The 23,157-nt window shown below is 43.3% G+C and overlaps 1 protein-coding gene across 1 annotated transcript; it reads right to left on the minus strand.

Annotated features, from left to right (window-relative positions):
• Positions 1-1,180: 1,180 nt before the first annotated feature.
• Positions 1,181-21,239, minus strand: LOC127005614 (calcium-activated chloride channel regulator 2-like). Its single transcript, XM_050874586.1, has 22 exons — positions 21,171-21,239; positions 17,214-17,377; positions 16,212-16,436; positions 15,975-16,065; positions 15,418-15,580; positions 14,875-14,995; positions 14,111-14,232; positions 13,503-13,587; positions 12,721-12,874; positions 10,749-10,939; positions 10,323-10,526; positions 8,679-8,930; positions 8,028-8,138; positions 7,432-7,515; positions 6,124-6,238; positions 5,428-5,572; positions 4,983-5,142; positions 3,944-4,075; positions 3,633-3,701; positions 3,331-3,450; positions 2,527-2,556; positions 1,181-2,090 (listed from the first exon to the last, which is right to left on the minus strand). The coding sequence occupies exons 1-22, from the start codon at positions 21,172-21,174 to the stop codon at positions 1,785-1,787; spliced, it is 3,048 nt and encodes a 1,015-aa protein (XP_050730543.1). The 5' UTR covers positions 21,175-21,239; the 3' UTR covers positions 1,181-1,784.
• Between the last annotated feature and the right edge of the window lie 1,918 nt (positions 21,240-23,157).

Genomic DNA, 23,157 nt, shown 5'->3' on the forward strand with positions numbered 1-23,157 from the left:
CGAACCGCCGCTTAACTCTCTGTGTGTAAATGGAAAAATAAATATAAACAGAGAACTAGAAAAGGAGGAAGAGGAATAGATTGCGGGTCATAGAGGAATGGGACGAGGAGAAACAGGAGGGGGCGGAGGAAGAAGGGAAGAAAAAGGAAGATGAGAATGTGATCTGCTGTAGTATTATAAGAAACACATACACAGAAAAGGCTCACGTGTAAATAGTATCAAATGTAATGAGAGAAGAGATAGATAGTGGTTCAGTCAGATGCGTTGCCAGTCGTGTAGAAGTGGCTGTCGTCATCGATTCTGAATTTTGCCCCTCCTTCTTTAATTCTCCTTACTTTAATTCTCCTTGCTTTACTGATGTTTTCCCTTCCCCCTTTTTTATTTAACCCTCCTCTTTTTCTTCTCCTTACTTTAATTCTCCTTACTTTACTGATTCTTCTCCTTACTTTACTGATGTTTTCCCTTCCCCCTTTTTTATTTAATTCCTCTCCTAACTTTACTGTCAATGCCTTTTATTTTTCCTATCTATGTCTGTCATCGAGGGGACTATATTTGGGTCTACATCATTTTATTTTTACTTTCCTTTGATGTCCTTTCACGGATCTCACTACCACTCTTACTACTACTACTACTACTACTACTACTACTACTACTACTACTACTACTACTACTACTACTACTACTACTACTACTACTACTACTAAAACTAATACTAATAAGCCATGTGTAAGACGAGGCCACACGACGCGCAGGGCAAGAGTCGATCAGTGGGTCATATTTTTATACATTTCGGCTCCCAAGGACACAATTACATTTGACACGCTTTTCGTAGTAGTTTTGGGCATTTCCAGGAGTAGTTTGATGACCCTGCTGGTAGTTTAACCCTTCTTCTGTGCCATGAACCTAAAAACACACTCACGAGAACCTGCTTGATCTCCATTTTGAGCTTTGGAAATAGTTGATGTGCACGCGAGGTGAAAGCGTCCGAGAATACCCACCTGTGTGTCGGCCGGAGAAGGCAGGGGGGAGGGGAGAGGGGGAACACGGGAACTCTTTAACGCGAATAATACTTGTCATGTTTATTACTTAGCCTTTACATACTTATAGAAACTACTTATACGAATGTCATTTAAGGTAAACGTCATTGGGTAAGAGGTGATGATTTGATTACATTATGATTACACACACACACACACACACACACACACACACACACACACACACACACCTCAATGCTATCCTATAATAAACGTTTTCTTATAATTTTTCTATTCGAGTAATGTACAGGAACTGGTCTCGAAAAAGTGTATATATTCTCTCAAAAAAAGCCTCCGCCCGAACAGATTAGTCCAGCCAGTAGTAGAGAGACGGAGGGAGGCACACTAATAATAACAATGCTAATAATAATAATGATAAAAAATAAGAATAATAATAAAAACAGGAATAAGAGTAGGAATAATAATGATAAGAAGAAGAAGAAGACGAAGAAGAAAAAGAAAGAGGAAAGGCCAAAAAAACTATATAAAATGAGAACGGAAAATCGAACAAGACAAAGAAAAAAAAAGAGAAGGCGAACGAACGAGAAGAAAAACGAAAGAAAGAAAATGGAAAAAAATAAGACAAGAAAAAGCAGAACAAGAAAACAACGAAAGCTACAACAACAACAACAACAACAACAACACTCAGAACAAGAACACGAGGAACAAGAAGAACAAGAACAAGATGGAGATGGAGAAATAGGAGGAGGAGGAAGAGGAGGAGGAGGAGAAAAGAAGCCACCACAATCACACGGTCCTCGTCTTGTAGTATTTGAAGTAGTAGAAGAGACCCCCAGCGACGCCCACGGCAACCACGGCGCAAACGACAGACACGACAATGATAACCGTGCTGTTGTCGTCCTCGGCTGCGGGGGCGGTGGTGGTGGTGGTGGTGGTAGTGGTGGGGGTTGGGGTGGGTGAAGGAGAGACGGTGGAAGGAGGAGTGGTGGTAGTCGTGGTGGTGGTAGTAGTTGGGGTGGTCGTGGTGGTCGTTGTTGGGGTCGTGGTTGTCGTCGTGGTCGTGGTGGTGGTGGTGGTTGTTAGCTGGGTCATCTGAAATAGTTTTTGTTTATATTTTTCGTCTGTTTTTCTCTTTATATATATATTTGTTTTCTCCATTTGTCTATCTCTTTATCTATTCATCTATGTTTCTACCTATCTATCTGTCTATCAGTCTTTCTATATTTCGCTGTTTTTCCTTAATTTCCTGCGTTTTATTTTTGTGTGTGTGTGTCTGTCTGTCTGTCTCTCGCTCGCTGTCTTTGTCTGTCTTTTTCTCTCTTTGTCTGTCTCTTTCTCTATCTGTCTTTCTGTCTCTTTGTCTGTCTGTCTCTTTCTCTCTTAATATATTACACATTCTCATTATATTACACACACACACACACACACACACACACACACACACACACACACACACACACACACACACACACACACACACACACACACACACACACACACATTCTTAAGCTTAATTTTTCAATCTTACCGCCACTGGTATTGGAGTTGACGGCGTGCCCTGCAAAACAAAGAGAGAAAATACAATAAACATTAGTGATGCAAAGAAAGAGTAAATGTGGAAATGAGGCAAAAGTCAAAATATGATAAAACAAATCTAAGGAAAACATCGCATCCTGATGATTTGGGGGATGGTAGGAAAACGAGAGAACAGTGAAGACGTTCAAAGCAATAATCCACTCCAACTCAGAATAATAACAAGTAAGTTCGTAAAAACTTAAAGTACTATTTCAAAAGGTCAAGCGTTTTTATATCACGATTTTTCAGAGACTGGAATCAAACTGCATATTATTTTAAATGCACAAGGAAAAGGATAGACATCTAGCAACTGAGGAAGGAATGTAAAGTCCCCGCCTACCCAAAGACTGCTGTGGATGAAAGACGCAAAAAAATCCACATCCTAGTTATTACATCGTCCCGTATCGTCATCCCAGTTCACCTGTTTGAAGAGCCTCTCGTAGAAGTAGCTGAGCATTTCATGGACTGTTTTGTAATGCTAGTGTGATACTTTTACCCGACTTCTGAACATTGAACGGTAAATTTGAAGTATGAGAACCCGATTAATCTTCTCTGGGGCCTTGGAAAATAGTCGTATTGGGAATGCGACACGTTAAAGGCTTTGGACCACTCTTATGCCACGACTCTTGTAGACAACACAGCAAACCCCAACACGAGAGAATGTAACGCTTTCATGACTCAAGCGACGCAAGGATTACCAAGTGTCATGATCTTCCCTTCCCTCCCTTTCTCCCCCTTCCCTCACACCGCCACTCACCGTCACGCCTGATATAGGGTCGACCAACGCCACCGCGACGAACACATCCTGGGATTCGTCGTAGGGGAGCGTCACGGTCATGCTGGTGGCGGTAGAGGGCGCGTCGGCTCCGTCCAGCGGCTGGGAGGGCGACGAGCAGGAAAAAACATGAGACTACTACTACTACTACTACTACTACTACTGCTACTACTACTACTACTACTACTACTACTACTACTACTACTACTACTACTACTACTAATAATAATAATAATAATAATAATAATAATAATGTTTGTGTGTGTGTGCATGTGTGTGTTTACCGTTTCAGCCGAATCGAAGTCATTTTGCAGTGTTGCCGCGTCCGGGTGGTAGCGGGCCCTGTAGGTGTACTGTGGGGGGGGGGGGGAGGAGAAGAGAGGGAGGAAAAGAGGAAGGGAGAGAAAAACATGACATTAATTAAATAAAGTTCACCTCGATACCCAACCACATGACACGCAGCGGAACAACCTATATTCCACTATCTCTCTTATCCAAAAAAAAATATCAAGTGGTTCACTCAATATCTTTTTTATGTTTATTCATCGTTTATTCCTTCACTTAGGTCTATCTCGCGTCAGTAAGCCTCACGCACCTCTACGGAAGACCTCGCCGTCCTCGCTGCTGTCTCCGTCCCGCTCAAGAGGATCGTGACTATGACGGTGTCGTTCGTGATGTAGGGAGGGTCTGCGGGTTCGAGGGTCACGTCCACGCTCGGAGGCACATTCTGCGAGGCAAGATGAGGCGGCGGAGGAGTGAGACGAAGAAAAAAACCGTGATGAATGGAGGAGAAAGAGAGAACTGTCTACAAACACGCACACAGTCGAAAGATGGGGGGGAAATGTGATGAAAGGAGGAGAAAGAGAGAACTGTCTACAGACACGCACACAGTCGAAAGATGGGGGGGAAATGTGATGAATGGAGGAGAAAGAGAGAACTGTCTACAAGCACGCACACAGTCGAAAGATGGGGGGGAAATGTGATAAAAGGAGGAGAAAGAGATAAGTTTACAAGCACACAAACTCGCAGTCGATAGATGGAAAGGAAAGTTAAAATAAGAAGAGGAAAAGGACAAATAAACACATAGTCGAAAGTTAGAAGAAATAATGTGATGAAAGGAGGAGAAAGAGATAAATTTACAAGCACACAAACCCATAGTCGAAAGATGGAAGACAAATTGTGATGAGGGGATGGAAAAGATAAATATTTAGAAGCACACACGCAAATGATCGATAAGCCAAACAAACAAAAACAAAAACAAAAAAAGCAAAACTGAAACGATAATGGAGACGTAGCGTTGAATAGATAGTGTTTAGGAAGAATTGTGACTGAAAATGCTTTGTTATGAGAGGGAGTGTGTGTGAATGAAGCTAAATGGAAGTCAAGGTACAGTGAGAACAAAGCTTTTACTGTGACCAGCCCTTAAAGAACAGCTCCCGGAGGACACAGATAACGCGGACATCTAAAGAAAATGAAATGGATGATGAGTCAATAACTAATCTTAATATCCGATGAATTCATTATTTAACGAACTAATCAGCCGTTACTGGCCAAGAAGACAACCAAATCAACTTTATCTACGGACTGACAGCCTGCCCAACTGACTGACTGAGGGTGGAAGCAGCGGGTCTCACCGTGACGTCAGAGGCGAAGGTCACGCTGTACGGCCGTCGCAGTATTTGGTTGAGGTCGTAACTTTTGCTGACAGTGGTCGCGGTGGAGTAACTCAGACAGTCAGCGTCTCGCGGGTCTATTGGGAGGACACTGCTGCCGCTGCTGCTGCCTCCATCTGATCTGCAGGTGAAGACACGAGAACTAACGGATGACGGAAATATATTTAAAAACATCTAAGTTACACTATACATAGGGGAGAAGTGGAGGCCTACCAGCCTTATGTTTAGCTGTGTATGTAGTTATTCTTACTTTCCTTCCCAGTTTGTACGAGAAGCAATATCTTAATAATGATGATGATGATGACATTTTCTCTTAAATCCCACTTTTTTTGTGTCAAGTGCCAAAGAAGATAATGGTCTTAGCTCTGGTTCAGTGTAACTCAGTGAAACTCGAATAATCTCCTACCTGGAGGAGGTTTCGCGCTGGACGGCCGAGCGGACATCCTCCTTGTTGCTGATGGTGAGCGTGGTGACGGTCATGGTCGTGCCGGGTGACCACTTCCCCGCCAGCCTGCCCGACCACACGGTGTCCTTCGCCCTCACGTCCACCACTGTGCGAGGAACAAGCCGTGTGTTCAGAGCGTTAGACAAAGGTTAGGGTGCAATGAATGAACAAATAGGAGCTTTAGCTAATAAACTATGAATGGGAAGAGAAGTCATGAGAAAATATACAAATGAAGTAAAGAATAAGATTTTTTTCTGTCGCCTGGTCTTCCTCAGTAAGGGCTGTATGGTATCTGAAGAACATAACTTGACACCTAAGCTAAAAAGCGCACAAAAAGGAATGGAGAGGGAAAAAGAAAACTGGGTATGCCATGGAGAAACATAGGAAGCGAGCACCGTGGATTGGGGAAAGACAAAAGTTGAAAATTTTCTAATGACGGTTAAGATCAAGAAATTTACTACTTGGGAAGGTCTTGTCATGCGTATAACTAATAGCAGATGGACAACCAAAATGACACGGGGAGCCCAGAAATGATAGAAGTCATGGCGGACAGAAGAGAGAACAGAGACGTTGGGAAAGGCGTTTATCTTCAGTGAATTAGCAATGAAAGATAATGAAGATGATGATGATGGTTGAGGGTGGCTAGTTTTGACGCACCTCCATCTCCTGCGTCGCTCAAGGTAATCACTTGAGTCGATGTTGTTCCACCTTGGTCGAATTCCACCTCCGCCGTGACCTCCACATATTGCACCACGCCGAGGGTATGCGCCACCTGCGGGACCACATGAAAGTTAGTTAGTTCAAGTGCTCCCTCCAACAGACTGTGACGCTGATGAGGTTGATAACGTAGAGGAAAGATAACGGTGTGTATACCCTCTCCTATCCTTGTGTTCTTATGTTCTGAAAGTAAGGTTGGGTAGGCATTTGTTTCTGGAGCTGTCATACGGTGGGGCGGGGAACGGCAAGATGGGCAGACGTAGATATTTTAAGTGGAGAGGCGGGGAAAGGGGGAGACAGATTCACGGCGGTGGTATGGCGAGGGTAGGCATGAAAGTAGTAAGGAAGCAGAAATAAGTAGTCAGAAAGCAGAAACCTCTACAATACTTTTATCAAAGGAATTGTCAGTACCATACCTGCGTTCAAGGGTGAAAAAAACAGAAAACAGCAACAAAAAAGCCCGCCAGACGCTGCTCCGTTAAAAGAAATAAGAGCGAGAGTCCAGAAGAGAGGTCAATTTCGAGTGGAGAGGTGTTTAATTCAACGTTGCTAGATTGTCGTACTCAGTTTCCCATATTTCCAGATTTCCAACAAAATAACTGTCTCCTAGGCCCCAGTAACTGACTTTTTATGTTGTTATCGTCCAAACGGTTAATTATTGGTGCTTCCTGATGATATTTATGGGGAGAAGGAGGAAAATGTGATGCTCCGAGTACGATAATCTGGCAACGGTGGTCTTGATACTCTCTATGAGCTGAAGACGACTTAACCCTATCCGATCCGAGGGAGTACATATCTGGCATCCCCTTAGGCACTTCGATCAAAACGATACACCTTTTTTTTTTTAACTTTCCACTAGCTTCTTTTCACTCATTATTCATTATTGTTTTACACTATTGATTCGGTACCAGTACTTAGTGTTCATGAGCGTTGTCGTTGTTCAGATAAGTGAGTACGATGCTAGGGCTGGTATTACAAGACACTTCGCCATATCACACTAGCTATTTCTAAACGTCAAAGAGGGGATCAATCGGGTTCTAATGAGTGTTTCTTTAGGTTCATGGTACAGAAGAAGGGTCAGACTACCACCAGGGTCATAAAACTACCCCTGGAAATGCCCACAACTCCAACGAAAGCCTTGTCAATTATGTGTTCTTGGGCGGCGAAATGTCTCAAAATACGATCCTAGGTGTTACGAGCGCGAAAATTTGAAAACGTTAGATCGGATAGGGTTAAAGAGTGACGTACCTGGCAGTAAAGGTAAAGACTGTTAGCCTCCACGATGTTAGCCTTCACGCCCCTATCCTCCGACGTCCACACCTCAACAAATATCTGATGGAAAGACAAAACACACGTATAGAGTTTCCTTTTATAATGACCCAGAACTTACCGCTAAATAAACTAATGAACAAATAAATGAAAGAATAATACTGAACTTAACTTAATCATATACAATACTTAACTTTATATTCATGTTGTGACTTGATGAACTATTGCGTCGAATCAATATATATTCTTTTTATTTATCCTTCTACACACTCTCTCTCTCTCTCTCTCTCTCTCTCTCTCTCTCTCTCTCTCTCTCTCTCTCTCTCTCTCTCTCTCTCTCTCTCTCTCTCTCTCTCTCTCTCTCTCTCTCTCTCTCTCTCTCTCTCTCTCTCTCTCTCCCCCCCCCCATGTAACTAAATTGTAACGTATATATATAGATCAAACATGTTATAACTTGCAATACTTTATACTCATTTTGACTCGCTGACATCAACATACATTACTTTACCTGTCACCCTACTGCTTAATCACACTACCTTTCCTCTTTGATTCCTTTCGCCGTGGGCAATACTCACACGTGGATTAAGGGCGTCATCCTCCACCATACTCAACGTGCTTTCCACAGCCACCTTCTCGCTCCCCTTGTTATTGATCATCAAGAGGTAGTCCAAGCGAGTCCAGTAACTCTGCAACCCAGGGATGTTTAAGTGAGATGGTCTGAGCACGGTGTAACCTGTGCTACAGTCTTGAAGCTTAGTGTACAAAAAGTAAAACAAATCAAGAATAAGGTAAGGTGAAGTAGTAGTAGTAGTAGTAGTAGTAGTTAAAAGAGTAGTAGAAATAGTATTAGTAGAAATAATAGTAGTAATAGTAGAAAGAGGAGGAGGAGGAGGAGGAGGAGGAGGAGTAGGCATAGCAGTAGGAGTAGAAGGAAGAGGAGAAGGAGGAGGAGGAGGAGGAGGAGGGGGAGAATAATTAAGAGGACAAAAGAAAGAACAGGGAGAGGAAGGAAGAACGTGAAAGAGAAAATGAGTCAGATAATAAAAAAAAATAGGTGATAGAGGAGCAGTAAATGAACAAACAAACAAAAAGACAACACTTAAGACAAAAAGTGGACTATGTACAAGAGAGAAGAAAAGAAAAGAAGACATTTATATAACACTGGCTCGCTGCTCTCTCTCTCCCTCGATCTATTTATCTCTCTGTCTATCAATCAGTATACTAACCGTGGGGGTGTAGAAGTAGAAGAAGAGACCATCGGGGGCATACTCGCAGTGCAGCTTAACCTCAGCATCGAAGTCACCGCAGGAAAGGGACTTCGACATGTAGGGGATCTTGAGGGTTATGTCGATGAGTTGAGGGTCGCTGGAGGAAGTGATCCGCAGGTAGCCGTTGACCTGTTTCACCAAGCCCCTGTTCTCGTTGAAGCTTTGTTGGCCAGCGCTGTTGGGCTCCACCTCCAGGTTACTAACGGAGTACTGCAGGAGGATGTAATAATGTTTAGTAGTAGTAGTAGTAGTAGTAGTAGTAGTAGTAGTAGCAGTAGTAGTAGCAGTAGTAGTAGTAGTAGTAGTAGTAGTAGTAGTAGTAGTTATAATAATGGTGATGGTGTTGTTGTTGTTGTTGTTGTTGGTGGTGGTGGTGGTAGTGGTGGTAGTGGTGGTGAAATGAGGGGTGTTTCCATGGGGAGGTAAAAATATATATAACACAGTGTTCCTCTGACGCCGTGACAGAGTTTGTTTGGTCTCTCCCTACTGGCTAGGTTCCTCTCTGGCTCCCACGAAGGTTGTCTGTCAGTCACATAAGATCTTGTGCTACATGTTTCTATACTATTTGACTTACATTATCTCTTACACAAGATAGACGGTTTTGATTGACGCATACACATATTAACATTCAGTTCAATAAAATAAAGTCTCAGTAAATCTCCTGCCACATTTAACAACAGCTGATCGACCATCAGAAGGTTATTTAGCAAAATATAAGACAGTGTGCTATGGGCAGTGTTACCTATGCAGTGACGCGGGAAACTCTACGGCCACAGCCAGCCACGTTTAAATTACTCAATAGTGACGGACTTGTTGTTGAATGTTCACCAGCACTGTGGCAGAATGGATTATGAAGGAACCCTGCAGAGGTTGACACTGTCAATGAGCTTGTCTCAGGGGGCGTTGCCGACAGATCGGATGCAGCGGCGGACACTGTTACAACCGGTCTGTTGACGAGTGTCGGTCGTGTCACTGCCATGACGGAAAATGCAACACCCAGGGCCCCAGCACACGCCATAACCCATGATCATACACTTAGCTTTACTGCTGAGTCGCTCCCTCAACAACTCAACTACTGCTGCTACTGCTACTACTACTACTACTACTACGACTACTATGACTGCTACTACTACTACTACTACGACTACGACTACGACTACGACTACTACTACTACTTCTACTACTACTACTACTACTACTACTACTACTACTAATAATAATAATAATAATAATAATAATAATAATAATAATAATAATAATAATAATAATAATAATAATAATAATAATAATAATAATAATAATAATAATAATAACAATAATAATAATAATAATAATAATAATAATAATAATAATAATAATAATAATAATAATAATAATAATAATAATAATAATAATAATAATAATAATAATAATAATAATAATAATAATAATAATAATAATAATAATAATAATAATAATAATAATAATAATAATAATAATAATAATAATAATAATAATAATAATATTAATAATAATAATGACAAGACACGTAGGCAGTATATAAGACAAAGTATAAGCCAAGTATAAGCCTAGAATAGGTGAAAGATGTGACGTTATCGGTACCAGTTTGTGATCGTCGAAGGTGTGGTTTTGGAGGTACTTGCTGACGTCTTCGTGCAATCGGATCAAAGAACTGCTGTTGTGCCAGTCCTCGACGTAGAAGTTGCCTCCGGTGTTTTGCAGGACCGGGATTATCGGCAGAATGTCCAACAAGTCTCCCAAGGGATTCACCACCAGCAGCTTGACACCATCATCAAGAATCTCGGTCTGGGTGTGCGGGCAACGAGATAGCTGAGCAGTCTTCATCAGGACAGCGACATTCATTAAATATTTTCTCCACACACACAAAAAAATAAAACTCCCCCCTAGAAACACACGCACACAAAAAAAAGATCACAAAATATGGTTACTACACCAAAAAATTATCTCAAAACAGCCACAAAACAAAGACAAAGCAAAATATGATCACAAAAAAGCCTCTCTACATACGATGAGTTCCTCTTTTATGTTATTATCTGAGAGCGTGTTGTAGGTGAGAGCCACGACCAGCGTCCCGGGCTCGAACGGCTCCCACTCGGGCAGAAGCTCCAGCAACGCCTGCCCCAGATGTGTGTCGGAGCTGTTGTTCTCGACGGTGGTCATCCCGTAGTTCGGCACGTAGTCCTCGATCGAAGAATAGTCTGAAGGGGAAAGTTGTGGGTGATGAGAAGAAAATAGTCATTGGCTGTAATGAGTTTAGACAGGATGAAACCCCCGGCACATATTCTCCTTCGAAGAAAAGTCTGAAGGGGAGAGTTGTGGGTCATAAGCGAGGACGAGTTTTTAAGGAGCGAAAAGTCGGTAAAGTTTTACTTTCTTCCCCGTCTCACTTCTCATCGGTTAGATCTCATTATTCTATGCTTTTTGAACCTTATTTATGTGCGTCGCAAACTGCTAGAAACGCCGCTAGCGATTTTCGAAAAGTTAGTAACTTTTTTTTGCGGCCGCCTCCGGGCGCAATGGAGGGGGCTGGGAGGGAGAGCGTAACACCCACATGTGTTGACATTTCACGGGTGACTAACTCTGAACGACTCATAATAATTATTTCCACCGCTATGTTGCGTTGACAACTCGGCACGGATCCATCAATCTCATTGGTGTTTTGCAAGAGACAATGCCGCGACATAACGGCGGCGTGGGCCGGTGTTGCGAGAAATATCTCCTTGCAGAAATAAGTCGCTCTGCTGTTCACTATGTATGCGCGCTGGGGGAATACACAGCAGGAAAAACTTTAATTTATCTGGTTTTGTTCTGGTTTGTCCAATTGTGATCTTTGTGAGCAGTGAGCGAAATATAGAAACAGTAAACAAGCTGAACCTCTCTGCGAGATATTTTGAGGTGGCGGCGACGGATGCACAGCAGGCATAGAAAAGTCTCATTTTATCAGTGATTTAATGGGAAAACTATTCGCCCCACACTGAGTGTCGAATAAATTTGGGGAATATTCACGAAAGGGTAGCCAACTAATTTCGAGATGCTGACTGCTTATTTCTGGACAAAATATGATGTTGTTTATTGTGGAGGCACCACTGTTCTCCGGGAATCACTAAATGATTGAATTTTCAATGCCTTTTGTACACCCGCCGCCGCAGCCGCAAAATAGCTCGCAGAGAGGTTCAACTTGGAGGACCCGTGGGAAATCGAGGGTTTTGGGTGAGGGAGCATATTTAAACTACTCCAACCGAACTTTACACCTCTAATGGGGGGGCTTCGCCCCCTCGACCCCCCTCCTAGCCAGGGCCCCCCACAGCCTCCCACATGTATGATCCGCCGCCGCGCCGGTAAAACTAGAGAAGTACAACAGTATGTGAGACCCTGGAAAGGTTATTATTCTCGTGGGGGCAATATTAAAGGCGCGTAGTGAATATGTGACTTATTTCTGCGAGGGGGTATTTCTCGCAACACCGACTGGACCGCCGCCGCATATGGGTGTGCTACGTCGTGCTTTAGTTCCATTAACATTTTTACATCATTATATCAATTTTCTTTCTCTTTTCCGGAAGTCACTTGTTACTGCACTGCATTCAGTGACCAAAAAAGAAATCCATGTTTTAAGCATTAACTTTGCCCCCCTCGACCCCCCTGGGTGTTACGCTCTCCCTCCCAGCCCCCACGTGACGCCCCGAGGCGGCCGCAAGAAACTCAAAATCAAAATAAAAAATCGCAGGCGGCGTTTCTAGCAATTTGCGACGAACATATATGGGGTTCAAAATACATAGAATAATGAGATCTAACCGATGAGAAGTGTGACAAGTACCGCTGTGAGACGGGGAAGAAAGTAAAATAATACCGAAAAATCTAGTTATTCTTGTTAGCCCGGGATCTGCTAATAAAAAAATCTATTGAACAGGTTAACTAGCACTACCAATGCACCCATATATGATAGTATAGTAACAATTAGTATACTGTGCAATGCACCTACTTGAGACCGGCGTGAAGGCTAACTCGTTGTAGATGTTCACGGTGCCGTCCGCTGCCGATGAAAAGGTGGCCAGGCCGAGCTCGACGGATCCGTAGAGACCCGTGAATTCGTTGACGAACATCTCAACATCCTCCCTCACCAGATAGATCACGTCCTAAAGGGGGACACAGAGGGGGGTTACCGTGGTGAGGAAAGAGCGGGTAAGGCCCTCTTCACACTGTGTCGACTCCGGGCTACGAAAACCCAACAACTCTTATAGGGCCCCTTCACACTGTGTAGACTCACCATCCGGCGATCGTTTCTAGACCTCTTTCCGATCATGCACGACCCTTTCACATCAACATTTCACACCCAAGACATCGTGTACCCTAGAGTCATGGGTTGTCGTGGCACAGAGTCGGCACAGTGTGAAGGGGGCTCAAGGCGGCTACTCACTACTCACTGAAGCAGGACACACAGTTTTGATGACTAATATTTGGGGGGTAATTCTTACGCTACTCAGTCAGTCATACAGGAATAATACAGGGAGACAGGCGAAGGAGAAGAGGGAGCATCCAGGTTTTAGAATCCATAAGAAAAATGAAAATTCTAATGCAGGAAATTACTCCATACTCTATAAAGCAGCTTACAAAACCAAGGTAAACAAAACATTGATTTATGAGGAAAGAACTCGTATTTCCGTAACGTACATTTCATTCATTCGTTTACTCATTTGCATTCGGCGAAGTAGATAAATTATAACATGGCCATTTCTGACAACATCCATTTTCCTTTTTTCTTACCTCGGGCGGCTCGTCGAAGAGGATAAAGACCCTCTTCATGGGCGCTTTGTGGAAGGTGACGGTGGGCGAGTTCGTGGTGGCGCCTCTGTGAAGGTTATAATGAACAGCGTTGATATCATAAAGATCACGCCGACCAACTACCTACCTACCTACCTACCTACCTACCTGCATGAAATCTGGCCGAGCAAAGAAGAAGAAAAGGAGAAAAAGAAGAAAAGTAATATTGAAAGATGAAAAATATAAAAAGGAAAAAGGAAAAAGATAAGGAAAAAAGGAAAATTAGAGAAAAGAAAAAGAATACAAAATAGAAAAGAAAAAAAACAGAAAACAAAGCTACTACTACTACTACTACTACAACTACTACTACTACTGCTACTACTACTGCTACTACTACTACTACTACTACTACTGAAAATGATAAGAAAGAGAGAAATAATGATAAAACTAATAAAAACAACAATGTCAATAAAAACAACGGTCCCTAATTCTGTTTCCCTTTGTTGAAGTAGCACCTATTGAGCTTTTTTGTTCCTTTTTTGTTATATTGCCCTTGAGCTGTTTCTCTTGCTGTAAAAAAGACCCCCCCAAAAAAGAAGGCAAACACACACCCCAGCTCCAGGAAGTCCGGGTGAGCCTCCAGCACCGCCCACACGGACCGCCCTCCACACATGAAGTTCTGAGGTGTCGGGGCCGAGGAGTCGTGCGTCTCGTTGGTGCAGAAGCGGCCGTCCTGTGTCCGCGTCGGAGCGAGAAAAGAACCGATAAGTTAGCATTAGGAAAACCACACTGCGCGAAGCTGCTAATATGACCTGAGAGATGATTAATTTCGTCTTTATAACGTGTTTTGTAAGCATTAGGATAACCACAAAGCTTGGAGAGTCGCTAGCATGACCTGAGTGTGTAATAAGAGACTCTATAGATGATTCACTTGGTCTTCATACCGCATTTTGTGAGCACTAGGATAACCACAGAGCCTGGAGAGACCTGAGTGTGTAATAAGAGACTCTATATAGATGACTAAACTGCCTATGCCATTGAAGGTTACGGAATAGTGTAAGTGCATTGTTCGTGTTTCAACGCAGGGACGCATGATCTTAAAGTTAGCCACATTTTTTTCATATTTTTCAGCCTATCCATCACTACTCATTGAAGCAGGTAATCCAGTTTTGACGACTAATGTTTTGAGGTAATTCTTATGCTGCTCAGTCATATAACAAACAAAAAAATATGACCTAATGCCTAAGAAACGTAAGAAGAGGTGAGGTGCCTAGCAAGATAATTAGCAGCTGTTGTTACCAGAAACTAAACCGCAGCAATGATTCCACGTGCATCTCTGTGGCTCATCAACTTATCCGTCTTGAGCGTTACTTACGGAGAGGGACGTGTGGGCCATGAGGGAGGACAGGGTCTCGGCGGCGGTGATGCTGGCGTTGGGGAAGAAGTAACACGGGTTCTTGCTGTCATTGGGGTCACCTGGGCACTCACCCTTCGCCCTGCGTGTGACAAGAGATGAGAAAGAGAGACAGAGGGAGGTAGGGGTGGGCCTCGTAGAAGTGCAGATGATATGAGAATACTAAGAACATTACTTTGATACATGGGGTGGCGGTGTGACTCGCGTATCGGTGTAATGGTCTCGATTTTCTAATGATATCAGAAACATTACGAGGCCTTCCTATGTTTTCTTAGCAACATTGTCATCTGTAAATCTAGACGGACAGCCACGAAAGAGAGAGATACAAGGTGGCGGTGCGATTCGCGTATCGGTTTAATATTTTCGGTTTTTTAATGTTATCTAAAATACTACGAGGCCTTCCTATGTTTTTTTAGCAGCATTATCATCTTTAAAACTAGAAAGACAGATGGACAGCCACGAAAGAGGGAGATAAACCGAAAGAAACCTGAGCCAGATACTAACAACGTGAGGAAGTCCCCGATCAGCTCTCCCTCATAGCACGCGGTGACCTCTCTGGCTCCCACCTCGTCCTCGTAACTGACCGGGTACTTGGGGTCCTTTGGGTGGCCGTACTCGTCGAAGACCCCCCAGCGGTAGTGTGCCCATTCGTGCATCAGGACGTGGCCTGGTTGGAGGGGCGCAAGCAAAGGTGAGGTGACGTAGGAGGCCAAGGAGATTAGAATGGGATGTCAGGATATAGCTAAAAATCTTCTGATATATCAAATAATTTACCAGAAGAAGAAGACGAACAAAAACAGGAGCAAGAAGAGCAAGAAGAAGAAAAGCAGAAACAGAACAAGAAGATGAAGAACAAGAGCTCAAGAATTAGAGCAAGAACAAGAAGAAGAAAATACAAGAACGAGAAGAACAAGAAAACAAGATCAAGAACAAGCAAAAATATAACAATAACAATAACAACAACAACAACAAGAACAAGCAAAAGAAAAAGAAGAAAACAAGAATAATAATAACAATAACAGTAATAAGCCTTACAATAACAATAACAATAACAACCTGACCTCTGTAACCGTAATTGTCCTCCGAGTAACCATTCTCCAGCAAGGTGGTGTGGACGGTGATGTGGCGACCCGGCACGCCACACTGACCCATCTGCAAACACACAAACACAAAACCATCACCACCACCACCACCACCACCCTTACCCTCAACACCATCACCTATTCCTTGTACCCCATTACTTTACGCCACACACCATCATCATCACCTCTACCACCTGTCCTCTGTCCACCTATTACCTGCATGGTGTGAGGTGCGTGTCTCTCGTAGCCGCCAAACACCTTCTCCGGGGGCACTTCCATACGAATGTCAGCTGCGTGCCACGAGAAGTCCTCAGCGGCGGGGAACAGAGTCAGGACCTCCGTGTTCTGCCACCAGTGAGGGATAATCACCCGCACCGATCCCACGGACAGTCGATCATTGGTCGCGGTCATCATTGCGTCTGACATGTCCTTCATCATCGCCTGGGAATGAAAAATGTATGATGAATAGTAACGGGGTAAAGGGCAAGAGTCATACATCACGGCAGACACTATAAATAAAATTCGCCTGCGTCACAAACTTGAGATCCCCCAAGAAAACCTACCGGCGCTATAGGCAACAGCTAAAAAGAAAATGGGTAAAGGTATGGGTAAAGGGTTGTGGACAAGGTGGGAATAGTATTTGAAGCTGCATTGTGTCAGGCGTTCGTATAATTATGCAACTGTATCAGAACACATCACCATTATCATTATCAGAACATTGGAAAAAGCGTTACAGGGTGGAACTATGATTGCTTATCTTTCTTTTTTATAGTTGCTGCTGCGTGCTTAACCTCACAATATAAGCCCATATCCTTAAATATTCTGTGTGTGTGTGTGTGTGTGTGTGTGTGTGTGTGTGTGTGTGTGTGTGTGTGTGTGTGTGTGGCTGCTTACACACCCGCGTTCGATAAGGCTTTCGTAGACGTTGTTGTGGGTATTTCCATGGGTAGTTTTGCGAGCCTAGCAATAGTTTGGCAAGGCTTCTGCACCAGGGATGTGAAAAACACTCATGAAAACCCGACTCATCACCTCTGTGGCCATTGTAAATATTTGTCACGAGAGCCGAAAGCGCCTGAGAATATGGGCCTTGCTTACAGGGTCGAACTGTGATTATATGTTATGTATGTATTACTTTTTAGAGTTCCTGCTACGTGCGCGTCCTCACAATACAGACATGAGCCACGATATGAATCAGTCCGTCTCTACTGCGTCACCAACCTGGAAGTTCTGCTGGAGCGTCATCAGGTCCAGAGTGTCCATCTCAATCGTCGGGTCCAAGGCCACCACCAGGTCTTCGTACACGCCGTTCTCCACTCTCACAGCGCCCGCACACGCTAGCACGCACGCCCACACACACGCCCAGAGTACCGACAATTGCCTCCCTGTTAAAAAGAAAGAAAGAAAAGGTAATAACAGAGATGATTATTTTTTTTGTCTGTCTGGTAATAAAAGAATAATCTGAGGTTTCTTTTGAATTCAGGAGGTAGAGAGAGAGAGAGAGAGAGAGAGAGAGAGAGAGAAAAAGGAAGGAAGGAAAATAACTACGAAACATTGACAGAGAGAGAGAGAGAGAGAGAGAGAGAGAGAGAGAGAGAGAGAGAGAGAGAGAGAGAGAGAGAGAGAGAGAGAGAGAGAGAGAGAGAGAGAGAGAGAGAGAGAGAGAGAGAGAGAGAGAGAGAGAGAGAGAGAGAGAGTCACTATCAGCATACGTAAGCACATAAGAGCGAGTGTTAGAAAATGAGTTACGTGGTCAGACTGGGGGATTTAGATTATCTGGTGTGTGTGTGTGTGTGTGTGTGTGTGTGTGTGTGTGTGTGTGTGTGTGTGTGTGTGTGTGTGTGTGTGTGTGTGTGTTAACAGCCCTACACTACCAAACCAATATTCCTTACCCTCAAAAGAAAACGATCTAATCAAAAAAGTAAATGGTGTGAAAATATATAAAAGCAAAGACCTGGACATATTACCAAACTGAACCCAAAAGAACACAAATCTGCACTGATATCGTACCAAACCGTACCACATTAAAAGAGCAATAACTATACAACCTAAGTCGGCGTAAGTCTCGTATTACTTTATCAATCATCGTTCCCTCACCACGACCTTCAGTAGCCCTTGCGTCTTAAGGTGAAGGTATCTAATCTTCCGAATCGTGATGAATTGGAAGGGTGAACAAGCTACAGATAGGTAACCAGGTAGCTTTAACACCTTAATCCCGCGTAGATTAAGTGACATCAGCAAATATCGGAGGGGTAGGCAAGAGAAAGAAAACGTGTATAATTTCAAAAGAAGTGCAGATAGTAGAGAGACAAGTTTGGAGTTACGTAGAGGTAGGTAGGCAGGCAGGTAGATCAAGTGAGGGGGGAGGGAAGGGAAAGAAAATGTACATCACTGCATAAAACTGACGTGCAGAAAGTAAAGAGAGCAGTTTGGGGCACGTATAGGTAGGCAGCTCTTAAGTAACTGGCCTCGCTGTCTTACTCAGACCCTCTGGCTTTCTTCTTACTGACGTCATGCTCAAGTAGAGACTCATTTTGACCCAACATCCCACCCGAGTGAAGCTACCTGGTCCCTGCCCTGTGTCTTGGTGACGAATAACGAGGCAGAAGCGACGATGAACTGGGAACGCGTCACTTATCCGACGGCAGATTGTCAAGCTAAAGCGACCGCGCATCCCCCTACCTCTCCCCACACACATACCACATCCGTCACGTAGATACGGCACGATAATCCTTTCCTTGTGCACACACTCAAAAAAGTATCGTTACAGTGGGGTCCGACGAATTTCACACTGAGCAATCCGGTAATCTCGGCAGGGTTGGTAAGAAAGCGATCACCCCCACCACCTCAGCTCTGCTGGGGGAAGCAGGACAGGACCCCGTATGGGAGGGATAGAGAGGAAGGGAGACACTGAGATACCGGATATCACCATAATATTAACGGAGTCATTTGAGTGCCACTTGTTCAAGCTTTATATTCACTAATTATTAAACAATAATGCTCAAATGATATACGTAACAGCGGTGGGTAGAAGTACTCTTCGATGCCAAAGACAAAAACAACCATCAACGCATGTCAGATATAGTTCAGTTCATAATGTGCCATCCTGGAACTAATGCTTCCACTGAACGTGTCTTTTTTTCATGAACACGTTGTGGGCATCTGAAGAAAAAAAACTTCAAATTGCAACGCTAAATGCATTGCTGGTAAGAAAGATAAAAGTTTAAACAGAGTTGCATGGATTTCTGCAGGTTGTTTCAATCTACTCCTGGGCTATCTACCCTTCTCTATTGTGCTGCCTCATTGCCTAATAAAAAGTAGGAACTTTGCGCGCTTTTTGAGTTGACGAATAAGGAATTTGGCGCGGGCGTTTTGACTTGCCGAATTTAGCCGTCTCTGGAGAAGAGCAATTTATTAAATAGCTTGCATGCAGGAGTTAATTTGTCTAACATGTTGGTATAATGACTCGCCGAGAATTAGAGAATTAATCTTAATGGGTGCATTCCATGACTGTTTCGAGACAAGCGAATACCTTGACTCGAGTAGTGCATGCTATACTAGTGCAATGCCAAAGTTATCTTACCATATGGGTGATAAGTCAAGGTTATAATCCACTATAAATCTATCGTAAGGATTAACTAAGTTTTACGTAACCTCCTTAGGTCAATGAAGCCGTATGTGGGGATCAGTCAGTGGGATTCACTCTGATATCCGAGTCCTGAGTGACTTATCACCGCAAGGTGTTTATTATTTTGTCTCCTAAATGGACGAAATTTTATCTCTTCACTTGTGTGTGAGGTGTTAAAGCATAATTTCATCACCCCAAACACTACAATATTATAGCTACATAGAACACAGATCAATTCACTTCAACTAAGACTCCACCTGTGTTTCATGAAGCGTTACTGTGCCAGCTCAAATTCTACTGCTTCATTTACGAGTCCCGCTCACTTGGTTCAGGCAAGTGAACCCACACCCAACACACGCAGTGATACCAACATGAGTAGCCTGTTCTCAATGGCTTCGTCCTTGGTGTCAGTTTGTATCGTGCTGAATGTGTAACGATAGTTTTTTGAGTGGTGTGTACGTACCCATGCTCATGGACTGCTCCATTGAGATTGGTATTAATTTGGAATGTACATGTATACTGACCTACCTTTACTTTTGCAAACCAAAGTCAAAGGTCAAATGTCAGGGTCACAGTCAAATCCCATTCATTTCGTCATTGTTTCTACACCCTGTGCGTATTTTAACCGATATTATGAAACTACTACAAGTCATCGTGGTTTTGCTTAACAGAACCCACCGTTGTCTGTCACATTTCCGAATATCATGAACAAAGACTATAATTCCACAAAACTGTTCGAGTACTGAAATAATGGTCACATAACAAAATACTATATGAACATTTACGTTTAGCTTATTTTGCTTTAACTGACGACCATATCTGAAAATTAACGCTGTGAGTAGTTAGTTAAGCGTACAGTGGACAGAGCTAAGCAGTTAAGGATACTTTTTTTTAACAGGAAAGGAGGAAGCTCAAGGGAAAAAAACACTGGCGCTGCTCCTGGAAATAGAGTATAGCAGAAGAATTCCAAAATAAAACAGTGGCTCAGATCTCAGACCTCCACATTTACATATATTAAACCCATCTCTGACTCAGTAACATTTCAGGGGGCGTTACGTTCCCATTAACTCCCCTTTGATTAAATGTGGATCTTGGATTGTTGCAAGCGAGTAAGTGTGACTCATGATAGCGAAGCAATTTAAGGCTGGATTCACACGAGCCAGTTTTTAGTGGTCAGTGGCCGCCACAAAATAATGGTAAAAATAGAACACACACATCTCTATGGGTGCATGCACACGGGCCACTTTTTGTGGTCGCTACAAAACAGTGGCGAGCTGCAACTGCAGTTCATCCTTCCTTTCGGGTTGGTCAATAAATAGGTGCCTGGGGAAGATATATAGTAGTAACCCGGATGTATCAGTGGCCTGAGTCTCGGGGTCATGGGTTATCCCCCGTCACAGGTTCAAAGGCCATTGTGACTGAAATGAACACTGCGACCACCAGCAGCTTCATGTATGCCACCAACTTTACGCTTACCATTTCATTAGGCGACAGAAACATTACGCCTTTGCTTCCTTGCCCGAGTTGCCGCCACCACCCCCACCACTCACCCATCACGCAGAGCTGAGAGTTTGCAAGGCCAAGGCGTAACTCCAGTGACCACGTCCTCGTCGCCTGGACTCAGAAAACGAAGTGACGGTCATGGGGTGGCCATATGAGCCTTGTTACGTTATCTTGCCTTGGAATGCTTACGTTACTAGCTAATCCACTAACTGAGAGGGGATTAAACCTGAAGATTGAAGATTGTCAGATTTGATAAAACGGATGTAGTGTCAGGTTCATAGGAGAACAAAGGTAAAAGACACACACACACACACACACACACACACACACACACACACACACACATGCATACATACACTCATGCATATGTTGTTACATACATGAATATATAAATACATACATACACAGCTACACTCATAATATTTCTGTGACTTCTTTTCGACAGTTCTGTTTCATCCGCTCAACAGCACTTACTGAGAAAAATAAATTGACAAAATTCAGAGGTACTTGTTTATATTCCTCTCATTAGTACAGAAAGAGTGGATGTTATAAAAAATGCAAGCTTTGAAAACTGACTCATTTTCATATTTCTCTTACTGCACCGCTGAAACTTATCGGAGTTGTTCGATGACTGACGGAAAACAATATACATACTTACATACATACATACATACATACATACATACATACCAGGCTTGGGTCCAAGTACGTATAATCGTACTTGTACTCGTACTTAAGTACACAATATCATGTACGTACTTGTATTTGTATTTGTACTTGGGGTAAAGGTTTCTTAGTACATGTATACTCGTACTTGCACTCGAACTCTAAGTAATCGACAATTTTACGAATACATTTGAGTACAACCAAACAATGCAAGCGTGTGGATGATTGGTGTTTGACCACCTGCATGGGTGGAAGTTAGGTCAGGGTAAGGGATTAACAACGACTGGGCCCTGGGGAGGCCTGGCAAGTCATGGCCTCATCTGGAATATGGAAACACTTCAAGCAGCCCGAAGACAAAACAGGAAATTACAAGGCCGTGTGCAAGCACTGCAATGCTGCATTACCTTGCTCAAACACCGCTACGTCAAATCTCCACAAGCACATGAAGGTGATTGTTGTGTTATTTTTTTCTGATTTTGAACTTCGTGTGTGTGTGTGTGTGTGTGTGTGTGTGTGTGTGTGTGTGTGTGTGCAAGAGAGAGAGGTTTTGTGCAATGAAGTATGTTACTTCACTGATTTTTTTTGCCGTCGTTTCAGCGGAGGCATGAAACTGTAATTATAGGCTCAAGAACCAACAACGATGCAGCAACCACTACCCAGGCGACCTTAGAAGGGACTGAACCGAAAAAGTACTCCATGGACGATCGACGCCAACAGAGCCTCAATGATGCCCTGGTGCTGTTTGTTTGCTGTGACCTGATTCCCTTCTCAGTTGTGGACAGCCCCTACTTTCGGGGTTTGCTGAAGGCTGCCAGTCGAAGCTACCAAGTGCCAACACGAAAACATCTGGTGAACTAACTTCTACAGGATAAATACAATGAAGGGAGAGTGAACATTAAGTCTAGATTAGAAAATGCAGAGTGGGTTTCTGTCACATTAGATACATGGTCAAGTCGTCAGATGCGATCTTATGTAGGGATCACAGGCCACTTCATTGATGATTGGAGACTCAATAATGTCGTTCTTTCATGCAAACGCTTCCATGGGCGCCACACTGCACGTAACATCATACAACATCTCCACCTATGAACTCGACACAATCTTCCAAACATCTATCCCCTATTCTTCAACAACACTCAGCTGTCACCTTCTTCAACACTAAACATCCTCGGTCTATCCTTAACTCAAAATCTTAACTGGAAACTTCACATCTCTTCTCTCACTAAATCAGCTTCCTCGAGGTTGGGACAAACACGAGTAAGAGATGCCATCAACGAGATTCAAACCTATCTTAATCAGTCTTGCCTCTCTGATGACTGTGATATTATGGCATATTGGAAAGGCCATAGAGATATGTATCCGCATATT

Source organism: Eriocheir sinensis, chromosome 3 (assembly GCF_024679095.1).
Source record: "Eriocheir sinensis breed Jianghai 21 chromosome 3, ASM2467909v1, whole genome shotgun sequence".
In the NCBI taxonomy this organism is placed as follows: Eukaryota; Metazoa; Arthropoda; class Malacostraca; order Decapoda; family Varunidae; genus Eriocheir; species Eriocheir sinensis.

Bases quoted from the DNA above. Each gene is read 5' to 3' on its own strand.
- LOC127005614 (XM_050874586.1), bottom strand. The intron at 14,996-15,417 runs GTTAGTATCTGG...TGTCACACGCAG, and splicing joins ATCGGGGACTTCCTCACGTT to GGCGAAGGGTGAGTGCCCAG. The intron at 2,557-3,330 runs GTGAGTGGCGGT...TTTGTTTTGCAG, and splicing joins ACCCTATATCAGGCGTGACG to GGCACGCCGTCAACTCCAAT.